This window comes from Thamnophis sirtalis, unplaced genomic scaffold (assembly GCF_051295495.1).
Source record: "Thamnophis sirtalis isolate CommonGarterSnake01/CBP01778 unplaced genomic scaffold, rThaSir2_p1.2 scaffold_5, whole genome shotgun sequence".
In the NCBI taxonomy this organism is placed as follows: Eukaryota; Metazoa; Chordata; class Lepidosauria; order Squamata; family Natricidae; genus Thamnophis; species Thamnophis sirtalis.
The window spans coordinates 35777273-35791082 of NW_028261385.1; the positions used below are offsets into that span (position 1 = coordinate 35777273).

The 13810-nt window shown below is 38.1% G+C and overlaps 1 protein-coding gene across 3 annotated transcripts in view; it reads left to right on the forward strand.

The window, feature by feature from the left end:
* GFM2 (GTP dependent ribosome recycling factor mitochondrial 2) overlaps nucleotides 1-13810 on the forward strand; it is a 22052-nt gene continuing 8242 nt past the window's right edge. The window contains exons 1-13 of one of the 3 annotated variants that reach the window (XM_087715643.1): nucleotides 1-223; nucleotides 503-583; nucleotides 1207-1252; nucleotides 1459-1556; nucleotides 2427-2552; nucleotides 3786-3874; nucleotides 6597-6685; nucleotides 7045-7105; nucleotides 8307-8492; nucleotides 10866-10946; nucleotides 12521-12669; nucleotides 13090-13230; nucleotides 13335-13434. In XM_087715643.1, the coding sequence (XP_087571769.1) occupies nucleotides 157-223; nucleotides 503-583; nucleotides 1207-1252; nucleotides 1459-1556; nucleotides 2427-2552; nucleotides 3786-3874; nucleotides 6597-6685; nucleotides 7045-7105; nucleotides 8307-8492; nucleotides 10866-10946; nucleotides 12521-12669; nucleotides 13090-13230; nucleotides 13335-13434 (1314 nt within the window). In that variant the 5' untranslated portion in view covers nucleotides 1-156. Of the gene's footprint in view, nucleotides 224-495; nucleotides 601-1206; nucleotides 1253-1458; nucleotides 1557-2426; nucleotides 2553-3785; nucleotides 3875-6596; nucleotides 6686-7044; nucleotides 7106-8306; nucleotides 8493-10865; nucleotides 10947-12520; nucleotides 12670-13089; nucleotides 13231-13334; nucleotides 13435-13810 lie in introns of those variants that run through there. The other 2 variants (XM_087715644.1, XM_087715645.1) reach the window with 2 other exon arrangements.

Here is a 13810-nt window from a genome sequence, read left to right on the forward strand (position 1 = left end):
CGGAAGCTTCTCGGGAGGACTGCAGGACCCTTGGCTCTCAAAGGGCATCTGGTGACGACCAATAGCGTTAGCGTATGGTTTGTTTACTGCATCGATTTCCATAGCATGAAGCGCTCTCTGTCGACCCCATAAGCCTTTTCTGTAGCGGCGATTTACATGGTTAGGCTGGTCGGTGAATATGCTACGCAGTACAAGAAAAATGATCTTGCCTGCACTGCAAGGGGTATGTTTTATACGACATGGTTTTTCCAATATGCGTATGAAAATGAGGAAAAAAGGGATTGAAACAATATCAACAATTAATATTGCAGGGATAAAATAGGGGTTCATGATACTGCAGGGTGTGGGTGTGCAGTAATGTATCACAAAAGACCCACCATATAATCTTGAATAAATTAGCGGGTTTTTTTTGGTGGCATGCAATATGCTGCTAATACTTTTAACAAAAATATTTCAAAGGTAATGACTGTTTTGATGTGTATTTTGTCTTCGAAGTGTACAGGTTGCAGAAAAGCAAGAATTATCACTATGAAATGCTTCAAAGACTTTTTGAATCTTCAAAGAAATTACAGTCATCCAGCAGGTAATTTCTTGACAAAGGTAATTCTAAATCTATATCGCTTTTGACTCTCTAGTACAGTGCTACAAAAATGAAAAAAATAGTAGTACCAGTTTGAATATCGCTTTCATTCCACTGAGACAGTATTGTATGGTTAGTGCTTTTTGTTTCAGTGAAATTCTGCAGTCAGAAGAAGATAAAAGGTTCCTAATTTTTTCAGGTTAATTCTGGATATTCTGTGAAATATTTAAAAAATATTTAACATGAACCTGTAAAAATACTTTTTTTTCCAGAATGCACGCAGCACAATATTTCTATACACACACTGTTGATAGGGAATAAATCCTCTGGAAGCCCCTGTTATGTATGTAGTGAATAATATTTTTGCTAAATAGCTAAGTGGATTATCAGGTCTAATTGCAGATAATTTTTGTGATAAAATAAATTTAGACATTCTTTTCCACATTCCAGATTAAATAGCATTTTTAGAATAGACAGTGTTGTTTATTTTTTTGAAATGGAAAAAGAGGAACTTCCTCCAATAGCAGAATATCTCGGATTGGAGCCTGCATGCACTGTAAACATGATGCTTTCTATTTATTAAGATAACTACAAATGTAAATGTCAACAACTTTTCTATTTCACAGGTGAAGTAAAATCTTTACGTTCTGTTTTAACTCCACCAATATCTAAGTGAGTAATGTTTTTTTATATAGTATGTGAGTAATAAGGTTTTTTTATATAGTATGTAAAATGTAGCAAGACTACCTTGGTTATGACTGGAAAACTCATTTGGCAACAAATGTTTTAAGTTTCTTTGTATATTGTGTGGAATATTGTAATAAATTTAATAAAATTATAACGATGCTAAATGAAAATGTTTTTGTCTTTTTCTTCAGGATTCGCAACATAGGTATAATGGCCCACATAGATGCAGGAAAAACAACAACTACAGAGAGAATGCTCTATTATTCTGGTTACATAAGATCCCTTGGAGGTTAGTGGTGTGAGAGATAAGAAAAAAATTAAGTGCAATAATTATTTTTCATAGCGGTTAAAATCTATTTTATTTTCTTCACATTTAAACTTTCTGCTTAAGCATTTTCAACAAAATCCTACATCATAGAAAAACTAGATATAATTGCACTTAACTTATTGCCATCTTTGCTATCGCTTTTAAGGGTTCAGCTGGCCAGCTCCCCCTTCCTTAGACTAAACTTTTCTTTAAAGAGGGGAGGCAGCCATTAACACCAAGACAAAGTGTTATCTCTGTGAACTTGCAAATCTCCCTTTATAGGCTTTGAAATCTATGAGACAGAGAAAGCTGTAATGCAAAATTGTTTCTTGGAGATTTGCTAAGATCAGAATCTGACCTGAGCAAATAGTGTTATAAGTTAGCATGTGAACTCATTTTTGTTTGTTTCTTGAAAATGAAATTTTAATTTGGCTTTCTGTCTCTTTCCCTCTCTTCTTCCCCTCTTTGTGTTTTTTAACTTGCAATCCTCATGCTTTCAAAATATAGGATATTGAGAAACATTACAGCTGTATCAACTTTTTTCATTCCTCTCCCTCCCCCAGCCCCATAGCAATTAAAAGGACTGGGGGTGGGTGGTATTCAATATTTATTTATAGTTGTGTATCTTATCACCCCACATTTCTTGCAAGAGATAGTCCAGGAGATAGGTAGTCCAAGAGATAGGTAGTGGTGAGGCTGATGTTATTGTTTTTCAAAAATCAAGACCACATTATAGGTTTCTTGTTCAACTAAGTAATCAATTGCCTCACCAGGTGTTATATTCTATAACACTTATTATATTACCAAGAGCTCAAGTTATTTGATTAAAAGCATGCTCTTTCTATTAAACAGATGTTGATGATGGTGATACAGTAACAGATTTCATGGCACAGGAACGGGAACGTGGCATTACCATTCAATCTGCTGCTGTCACATTTGACTGGAAAGGCCATCGAATCAACCTGATAGATACACCAGGTACCATGTCTCCCTAATGTTAAGAGCACAAAGAGCTTAAGAAAATAATGGCAAAGTGATTTCATTTTTTTCAATTATTTTATTGGGGATTATATTATGCAGGTAAAATTTATACAGCTACAAAAAAGAGATACATTAAGAAAGTAAAAGGGGCTAAAAAGGAAAAGAGGAATAAAAGAAAAAGGAAATAAAAAAGCCTCTATCTCTTTCATTGCCAGCAAGTATAATCAACATTAAGAATTTATCACTATCTCTTAAAATAAAACCATTTCTTCATTCCATATTTCCCCCCAGTTTCTATAAACCCATCTCTGAAACCCGATTGCTTTTTATTAAACAGCAAAAGTGCAATAGGACTAAATAACAGCATAAGCATTGCATATTATATCTAGGGTAGATCCATGTTTTCCCTTTAAACAACCCCCGCATTCCAGGTGTGTTAAACTGGCAGCCCGCGGGCTGAATGTGTCACATGCAGGCCATGCCCACCCCAGCTCCGTGAAGGAGAAAAAAATCACAAAAAGTCATGTGATGGCAACGTGACACCATGAGTTTGACACCTGTGCCCCATTCCCTCTCTTCAAATAATCAAAATTCAATTCCACCACAAAAAACAACAGTTCTTGCTTTCCATGAAAAATCAATTATATGGAGCACATATGGGTGACTTGACAATTTCTCTTTGACTTCAGGGAGATTTCAACCACCCGCTTCCTGCAATTGGGCACTTTCTCAGCCACAGGGTGTCCCTCATTCCTCTCTTTTTAGAAAGAGAGGCATTAGGCTCACTAGAAGTGTCATGCCAAAGTGATTCCAGATGGCTATGATCAGTATAGATGATTCTTCAGGAGGAGAGCAGTCAGCTCAGCAGACCATTCTTATTTTGGCCTAGCCACTTCCCAAGGGCCAAGGGTCATGTGCATCCTTATCAGGAATGGGTTTCACATTTTGTTACTACTGGTTTCCCCCCCCCCCCACGTGCCCGCTCGCTTCCTCTTCTGCGCATGCACCTGGGCTCAAAAATGTGCCTAAATAGGAAAGCATAGAGCCAGGGTGGATAGGTGGGCCCACCTGCGATTTCCACTACCGGTTCAGGTGAACCAGTCTGAACCAGCTAAATACCACCTCTGATCCTTACATAATGTGTCTTTAAAAAAAATCATTAAATAGTTTTACAGTAATAAAAGATACTATTACAAAACAAAACACTTTACCTTCCCGTGTGGACTTTAGGTCACGTGGACTTTACTGTGGAGGTGGAACGTTCCTTACGAGTGTTGGATGGGGCAGTGGCTGTTTTTGATGCTTCAGCTGGTGTGGAGGTAAAAATGACTCTATGGTGGCTTTGCTTCATGTCTTGGGGATGCTTAAGGATGAGAACTTAAGACTTACTCCCATTAGCAAATGGCTCCCTTTGTTTGCATCTCTGCAAGAAATATATTGGAGGGAAAAATGTTGTGGCCGAAATCTGGTTTACTTAAAACAACCAAATCACTTTGAAGATATAACATAAAGTTATTAAGCGTGTAAACAATAAACAATGTATTCTGAACTTCTAGCAAAGCATTGGCATATAGCTTAGCAGCTCTGAGCAAAAATAGAGCTATAGCTTATTTACCTTTGGTCTATCACATTTTAAGAGAAGACAAAAGAAAAGATAAACACAAAGTAAACTACAGCATAATGAATTGTTTTTGATGACAGACTTATTTATCCCTTCCAAGGTCAACATGGCAGCTATACTATCTCTCAACGTATAGTCAGTGAATATAAACAATTTGGATCTTTGGTTCCTACCTGATTCCTCCCCATCATCCTAAATATCATATGCACAAATATGGGGAGTAACATCCAAATTGCTGGATACATGGTGTGGGCAGAGTCTGTGTCCAAAAATTCACATTAAATAACAAAAAGGAAATACAGTTCAAGGAAGAAGTGCAACATGTAATTGGCAGAAATGGTGAAATTGACAGCTTTGATTAAAGAAAAGACTTTGACCAATTTTCTGCTTGGGAGCTACTTTTGGACTTTTTGAGAGAAACTGAAAGAAATGAAATCTTGATTTTGGAACTTTATGATTAGATTTATATGTGATTGTAGTACTACTGTAGACCAGTGATGGCGAACCTTTTCGGCACCAAATGCCCAAACCGGAACATACGTACATGTGCATACGTGTGCGAGCACTGGAGCACCGGAAGCCTGAAGATCAGTTGACTGGTGCGCGCATGTCTATTTTTTGACTGTTTTGGGGGGCATTTTCAGGCCATTTTTCGGCCTGAAAACAGCCAGAAAAATGTCCTGAAGGCCTAAAAAAAGCCCCCAAAATCAGCTTATTTTTTAAACCTGTAGAGCAACTGGTGATGGCACGAGTTCCCACAGAGAGGTCTCTGCGTGCCACCTCTGGCATGCGTGCCATAGGTTGGCCATCATGGCTGTAGACTATTGTTAAGTTTAAACTAATAGTTAGATGTATTTTTATATCTACTGAAGAAAGTGAGACCATTCTGTTTTTCTTTTCTTTTGCTCTTTCTTTTTTCCCATTTAATATTTTTATTGAGTTGTAAAATAAAGTAAGATACAAAATACAAAAGGAAATAAGAAAACAGTGGGGAGGAAGTGGGGAAGAGAAGTGAGGAGGGATAAGAAAAGAAGAAGAAAAAGAAACAATTCTCTCTGTTGCAGTAAAATAAAGCATCGTCACAAGTTTTTGTTTTTTCATAATAATACGAGCAAGCCATTGCTATAAAGATCTATCAATCTAATCGGTAAAACCCAAAAATCAAAGTTTCATTCTTTTCCACTTCAAGCCCAAAGTTCAGAAGAGGTCTCCAAGTGGAAACAAAAGTACTTATCTTCCTTTGCTCTTTCTTATTGCAGCTGGACCTTGCTTTCAGTTTGACTTTTCCTTCTTTTCAATTCCTTTTTTTTTGCTTGTTTACTTTTTATTCATGTTTTGAAATTTAATCAAAAATATATTAAAAAACAAGGAAGACGCACAGCGTGGCCAGACCTCTGGAATTTCAAGTATCCTAAGTAATTCCCTTTCTACCGAGAGAGTCAGCTTTCCCAGGGACAAACTCAAGTTACTTTTAACTTTTTCTCTCCAGGTCAAAACAGACATTCAGCCTGGGTTTTTCTTTTTTCTGATTTTTTGTGGGGAAGGTGATGCACATGTATAAGCACAAAGACCATGTAGCTGCAGAGGGTTAGGTAAAACAACGTACACATCACCTGCTACCCTCAACAAGTACTTACAAAACTTTCCCCTGTACAGAACGGTATCTTTTAGGAACTGTTATGACACATAATGAGCATGACCAAGCAGTTCCAATTTCTGCAGACCATTGTGCTGTAAGCCTCACAAAATGGGCTGTTTGTACTCAGATCTAAGAGGGCATTGTCTATGTGACAGCAGAAGAAACGTTTTCCTGGTTTTAATCACAGCCTTTTAAGCCTAGTAATAGCTATCATTTTGGTAGCTCCTTTTGGAATTTGCAAGCAGGATATCACCTATCAGTATCTTTCTGCAGTATTTGGAAACTACATTTCTGAATTTTGTATTTAGATAAGCAGTGCTATTGACAAGACATGGATTTTTTTTTTAAAGTGATTAGAAATTCCTAAGCTTTAGTTTAGTAATACCAATGATGTAATTTGTTACAATTTATCTTTGCTGACTTAACTTCTAATATGATAGAGAAACCATATCCTTCTTTCTATCTCATTTATACTTAGGTTTTCTATTCCCTGTTCCCTTTAAAAAAATCTTTTGCAGCCTTTTCTCAAAGCTGGGATTCTTTAACTTTGCAGTTATTCATTTTTAATTCTTTGCATCTACTTGTCTACTGCAGTCTATATTTCCCATCTTCCTTATGTTAGCACTTAGGTTTTCTATTAAATTCATCTTATTGCAAATTTCATGGGTAACAACGGGTTTTTTTCCCCCTTTGTGTATCATGGAAATAAATATTTACATGTTTTAAGGGACAGAAGACTGCCACTGTACAGAAATGATTAATGCTGTACATTTTTGCTTAGGCACAGTCTCTGACTGTCTGGAGGCAAGCAGACAAACACCATATACCCAGAATTTGCTTTTTAAACAAGATGGACAAACATGGAGCAAGGTACCAAAATAACTATTATTTTGGGTGGGGGGCAAAGAAGGACTACAACAATGTGGAGTGATAGGCTATTACTGAATTTTATAACTTAATAACTAATCAGTGAAAATATTTCAGTTCTGAACTGAATTGAAGAAGCTTCTTGGATGAGAAGCGAAACATTTTCAAAGGGAAAACCAAGACATTCCAATTGTCTTTTGGAAAAAGCACCTTTGGGGAAAATCTTGTGCAAGCATTATAGCCAAATAATAATTTCTTATTTTTGTAGCTGTTGCGTTACTTTGGAAGTTTGGAGAAGAGAATAATTTAATGGTTAAAGAAATGTAACTGTTCTCTCTAAAACAGTAATATTTTGTCTTTAGTTTCATCCATTCAGTTGAGAGTATCAAGCAAAAGTTGAAAGTGAAGCCTTTACTTCTACAGGTAATTTTAGAAAGTGATTAATATTTATTAATTACATATAGGTAGTCCTAGTTTTGCAACTGCCTTGTTTAATGATTATTTGCAGTCACACTGATGGAAAAGTAACTTCACGACTGATCCTAATATTTGGGATCTTTGGAAGTCGGTAAAGCAAAAGAAAGGTCAATAAAATCATAAGTACAGTTATGGTTTTATTTAGCGACCACTTGGCTTAAAAGAGTTGCCAGTTCCAATTCTAATGCTAAATGAGGTCTACCTATTACTGCTTTTTAAAAATATTGTTATACTGTTATACAGGCGTGTGTGTATGTATTGCAAAATCTGCATTTCCACCCCACCCTGGGGTTGACCAGAGCTGGTATTTACCGGTTCTCCGAACTACTCACTTTCCACTACCAGTTCTCCAGAACCTGTCACAACCTGCTGAATTTTACCCCGATACATACATTATACTATTTGCATAATGCTGGATTATTAAATTTGTGGGATGACACTCAATTGTACATCTCAACACTGTGCTAACTGAGTGATGCCATCAATATACTATCCAAATGCCTGGAGATTCTCTGGGTCTTCGTGGGCTTCTGCCAAGATAGAATGTCTGTGGATTTTGGGGTCCTTTAGATATGGAAATTACCTCTGATATTTGGATGGGGTTGTACTTCCCCATTTAGATATGCAACCTGGGGGTTGTCTTGGACTGACTGCTCCTGCTCAGAGAATTGTGTCTGCCTCCCTGGATTGACAGTCACTACAGACAATCAAGCTCTCTTCATCCCAGAGTTCGGTTTACATGGGGCTGCCCTTAAAACCTATTTGAAGCTACCATTGGTCCAGAATGTAGTGGCATGATTCTGTGGACATGCCTCTGTATTTGAGGGACCGCTTGTCTTCCATGGTTTTTGCCCATCTGTTAAGATCAGGCAATTGATGTACTTTGGGTCCCTTCAGTTAAACAATGCCATCTCAGGAAGCATTCCTTCTCTGTCGCTGTGCCTGCCTTTGGGAATGGTGTTTCTGCAGAGAACCATATACCCCTTTAAAAATGAAATTGGTGGATTTAAGAGGCCTAATTGTGTTTTTTATGGGATATGGTTGTCTGTTGACTTCAGAGACTTTATAAATAATATTTAGTGTTACTTTGGTACTACAGTGCCTTACCTTACTGACCCTGGTAGTTTTTAATATGTTTTTTGTACAGTTGCCAATTGGAGAAGCAAAATCTTTTAGAGGAATCATTGATGTGGTGACCAAGGACCAAGTTATCTGGAATGCTGTTACTGGATTGGATGATGGAAAGACCTTTAAGCAGAAATCCTTAGAAGAAGCTGGAGATCTTAATTTGTTAAGAAATGCCAATGATGCAAGACATACCTTAATAGAACAAGTAAAGTTCTAAAGTAAATATATAAGACACATGAGAATTAAATGTAAAAGTATGAATACCTTTCAAATGTGTGGACTTTAGTTCCCAAAATTCTCAGCAAAAGTCTTGCTGATTAGAGAATTGGGGGAATTGGTGCACATATTTGGAGAATAAATAAATCAGGAAAGCTGACCTGGAAATAATGAAATACAAGCCAGAGATGATATGCTAAGTTTATTTGAACTTGCTGTACAGTGTCCAATGTACAGCTGCTTGAGTAAATAAATATGGCTAGTTGGAAGCTATACATTGAGAACTACATATATTTGCTGCAATCAAATAATGAAAATAGTGCTGTGTTCTCATTTTTGATCAGAGTGTTCTGGGATGTGTATTGTTAAATTCTTAATTGCTCCTATGATGGTGGCAAGCATTTGCAATGCCTTTGATGCAAATTAACATTGAATTAGCACATGTTTCTCTAAACGGCATAACAGGATCCTTTCATTCTTGTTCAACTAGACAAGTGGTTCCCAACCTCTTTTTGGCCATGCCCCACTTAAGCATCTTTAAAATCCTGATGCCCCACCCCCACCCCCTTGTGACTTTTAATTCTTACTTTACTCAAAAAGTGAACTCTACTCAGAGGAAGCCCTAAAAGGCTTAACTTGGTTTAAACAAGATTCAAATTGTCCCCATTAAAAATCAAATTGCCCCCCTGTGACGTGTAGGCCGCACGTTGGGAACCACTGAACTAGACAAATGCTACATTTAATGATTGAAGAGGTTTCAATACCAATTCCCCTCCCTAGTCCTAGTCCAGTATTAATTCTTGTACCATATTGACTCTTCACTTATTTTAACCTAAATTAATTATTGTGAGTTGCCCAACATCACTGACAGTTGCTTATAATATAATACACAATAATATACATGTTTTATTTATTATTATCCAATGTAAACATTAGCTTTGATTAATACAATACATGCTGCTTTAGTAGTCCTTGACATGACTGTAATGTTGCCTGCCCATTATGGTTGCAAGTTGTAATGGTGGTTAAGCAAGGCAGCCATCTGATTGCCTTGCTTAACAATCCCCATCCCTGCTCTGCCAGAGGTGATCATGAAGTGGAGCATGGGGTGCCTCAAGGGTTGGACAGGCTCTGAGAGGCCTAGTGCAGACTTGGGCCTTCTGCTCCGGGCATCTCAAGCCTCCTCTGCCTCCAGAGGCTTCTTGCCCCTTGCAGGCCTTGGACTCTTTCTTAGCCTACTGAGTCCTCATTGGCCTTTAGACTGATCTCCCACCCCAGTGTGTTTCTGGAGGCCTTGGGGCTCTTTACTACTCCATTGACTAGGGGTGGTATTTACTTACCTTCCCTACTGGTTCGCAAATGTGAGCATGTGTGCATCTGCGCATGTGCTCAGCCTTCTGCACATGCTAAAAAAAAGGGCCTAAATGGGACAACATAGAGCCAAGTCGGGTTAGGGTTAGCGATTTCCACTACTGCGATTTCCGCTACCAGTTTGGGCGAACTGGTCCAAATCGGCACAATTCTATCTCTGCATTGGACCCTACATCCTCTTCGCTCCCTCACCACCATCACTCACCTTCTGCAGACTGGAAACTGGAGAGTGTGTTGGGGAAGAAGGGCAGGCTGCTCCAACCCCTGACATCCCCAGGCCCCATGGCTTTCTCCTGGAAGCAGGTACCATTTTCAGAGCAGCCTCAGTGAATTCCACTTTTTCCGTTCACATCCTTTCGAGCCCATATCAGACTAAGACAATGATACTGTTCAATGAGGTCTCCAATAAAAAATGCCCCCTGGCGCCTTGTGAAACGTATCCTGAGATATGTTATTGTTTTGGTCACTTTATTTTAATTGAATCAATTTTGGTTGCCAGAGGTGTCTTTGAGGTGGCGCAGTGGTTAAATGCAGCACTGCAGGCTACTTCAGCTGACTGCAGTTCTGCAGTTCGGCTGTTCAAATCTCACCGGCTCAGGGTTGACTCAGCCTTCCATCCTTCCGAAGTGGGTAAAATGAGGACCCGGATTGTTGTTGGGGACAATATGCTGACTCTGTAAGCCGCTTAGAGAGGGCTGAAAGCCCTATGAAGTGGTATATAAGTCTAACTGCTATTGCTATTGCTATTGAGGCACATTAGATCCCCATGTCTCTTTAGGTGCGTTGTTGCTGACCTCTGGTGTAAGACATTTGTAACTGCATAAGCTTATATAAGGAAGATACTTTTAGGCTAGCAATTAAGGGAATTCATATTTTCATATTGTTAGATTAAATAACATGACCTTTATATCTTTATTTCATTAAGAAGCTAGCAGACCTAACATAAATAATGTGAAATCTTAACCATTTGGAAATGCATTATCTTTTAAAGGTTGCAGACCTGGATGATGAATTTGCTGAATTGGTCCTTGGAGAATTCAGTGAAAGTTTTGATTCATTACCAGCTGATGAGGTCTGTGCCTTGACTCATTCATCATGTAAACTGGATTTTATATATGAAAGTATACTTGTGTTGAAAAAAAGAAGCTACTGACCTCTTTTCCAATAGAGTGTGTCATAGATTAAAATAAAATGGTTTCTTTGAATAATATTGCTCAAGTTTGAGGTTAAAATAATGATTAGTGAGAAATAATAGGGAATTGAATCAGATTGGATTGCAGAATATGCTATGGCAAGAGGAAATCTAAATTAGATTTTCTGTATCAATTAAATGCTTAAGCCACCTTTCTGGATCAAAATTACCTGAAGTGGATATTAAGCTATTTTAAACTAGCTGGTATGTGAAATGCAGCAAATGTTTTAGAATTATTATAAAAGATAAAACATACTATCCACTCTCCTTTCAAATTGACCAGTTGTTATCAGTATTTCAGTTTTGTTAAAAAAAATTAAATTCAAACAACACAAAATGGTTCGCAGAAAGCTTGGATTCGCAAAATGACAAAGATCCCATGTCATTTGAACAGAAGGAGGGATTTGCAAGCGGTTTGGGATCTGGTTTACACTTGCTAGAGGAATGGTACAAAGTTTGTTAACAACTACTGTAGTCAGTTATTTTAAGGCATGTGAACATCCTTAAAGGAGCAAGTTACAAGTTTTAATAGTGTAAAGCATGGGTATCAAACTCGCCATATCACGTTGCCATGACATGATACATCGCAACGTTTTTCCCTTCGCGGAGCTGGGGTGGGCATGGCCTGCATGTCAGCTTGACACCCCCGGTGTAAAGGGTGTGTGACATTAAGTATGGAGCAATTCTAGCTGAATTCATAAAAAAAGGGTCTTTTCTTGAATTGGACTCATTCTGTGGTGGTCTTCGTTGTAAAATGTATTTCCGTTATCCTCTTGGGATATTTTTCACATTACACGAAGCGCTTGATGGTTTGCATCTTCATGCACAAGAGGGAGATTTGGAAGGAGAGATGCAGTGACCCCATATGTCTGAATGTGGAAGAGGATAATTGTGAGTTTAGTATCACTTTCCACAAAAGTTAGTTCAGAATAACTCTGGGGGAAAAAGCCAACTTGTAATTTTGTTGCTGACTTGTTTAAAAATGATCAGAGTCAACTTTTAAATCATAGTTTTCACTTCTTATATAACAAACAAACCAACTGAGAAACCATTGTGCTCCTAGTTTTATTCCTGTTGTCTCAGCGGCTGGCAAACTGAGCCATTCATTTCTTAGCAGCTGATATTACTGTTAAGCTGACAGCTTGAGAAGTAATTAGTGTAGGAGAAAGGTTCATTGACTCTAATAAATACCATATAATTTTATCAAGCTGTTTCGAGTGCCCATGAACGCAATAGATATAAATTCAAGTAATAACAAACAGTAATGCCAAGCAAAAACCAATCAATGTATCTAAGAAGTGGAATAGGCAGATGCCCACTTGCAATTGCACTTACTTTGGTTTGTTGTTAACTTTTTGAGTCAATCAGTGTATCCAGCCACATGTTTTTCATATTGCATTGAATTGTAAGCATGCATTTGTTTAAAATAAGTGTGTCTTCTCGATTTTCTACAGCTACAGGCTGCAATACGAAGAGTAACCCTGGCTCATAAAGCAGTGCCTGTGTTTTGCGGAAGTGCATTGAAAAATAAGGGTGTTCAGCCCTTGTTAGATGCGATCACGAAGTATTTGCCTGCACCTGATGAACGCAGTTATGATTTCTTGTGAGTATGGAATAAAGATGTAATTTCATTTGATCAAAAGTAAACAAGATTTGTACAGCAAAGAAAATTTAATATCTTACGGGATGGGCAAGTAAACTGAATTTTGGAGAATCAGGAATATGGAAAGCATGCTACAAACACAATGTACTGTTAATCGGCAAGGGACAAACACAGCCAAGGATTCCAGGAAGCCTAATCTATGCAAAGATCTTCCACTTAGTATTTCAGGGTGATTAAGGAAATACAAATAACATGTCTGCAAATGCAACAGAAACCACTCAGTTATCAGTAATTATGGTGCTTTCAGTGAATGAATCTGCTGCTAGATGCTAAGTATTTATTTTTTTCATGTCATGATTTCTAAGATGAATAGGTGGGCTGGCTGGTTTACTTATTGATTGATTTAATTGATTTTTCCAGGCCGGCGTATAAAGATGATCTATGTGCTCTGGCATTTAAAGTTCTTCATGACAAACAGCGTGGACCCTTGGTTTTTCTGCGCATTTACTCTGGCACAATGAAGCCTCAATCGGCGGTTTATAATATTAACAAAAATTGCACGTGAGTTTTTTTTAAAAAGGGTTGGTGGTGGGAAAAGGCGAATGAGCTTAAATAAATGGGTATCTCTGACGGGAATGAAGCCTAACCTGAGTCAACTGTTGCAGAGAGAGAATGAGTCGCTTGCTCCTGCCTTTTGCTGACCAGCAAATAGAAATCTCTTCACTAACCGCTGGCAACATTGCCCTGACTGTGGGGTTAAAACAGGTAAAAAAAACAAAAAACCCAAACCCTCCCATGATCTCTCAAACTTTATATTTTGTAAACAAAAAAAAATCCTGCATCCTGATTAGTTTATGGAATCAAAATCATTTTGCTGATTTAAATGTCTGTGGAGATTCTCAATCATCCAGGTCATGGTTGTCTCAAAGGTGCTTTTCAAGAGGCAACTGGACTTTCTGACCAATTTGCTGATTTAAGTTTTCTCATAGGTAACCTTGCAACCTTGGAACGCGATGGCTCAGTGGCTAAGACACTGAGCTTGTCGATCAGAAAGGTTGGCAGTCCAGCGGTTCGAATCCCTAGCGCCGCATAACGGAGTGAGCTCCCATTACTTGTCCCAGCTTTTGCCAACCTAGCATTC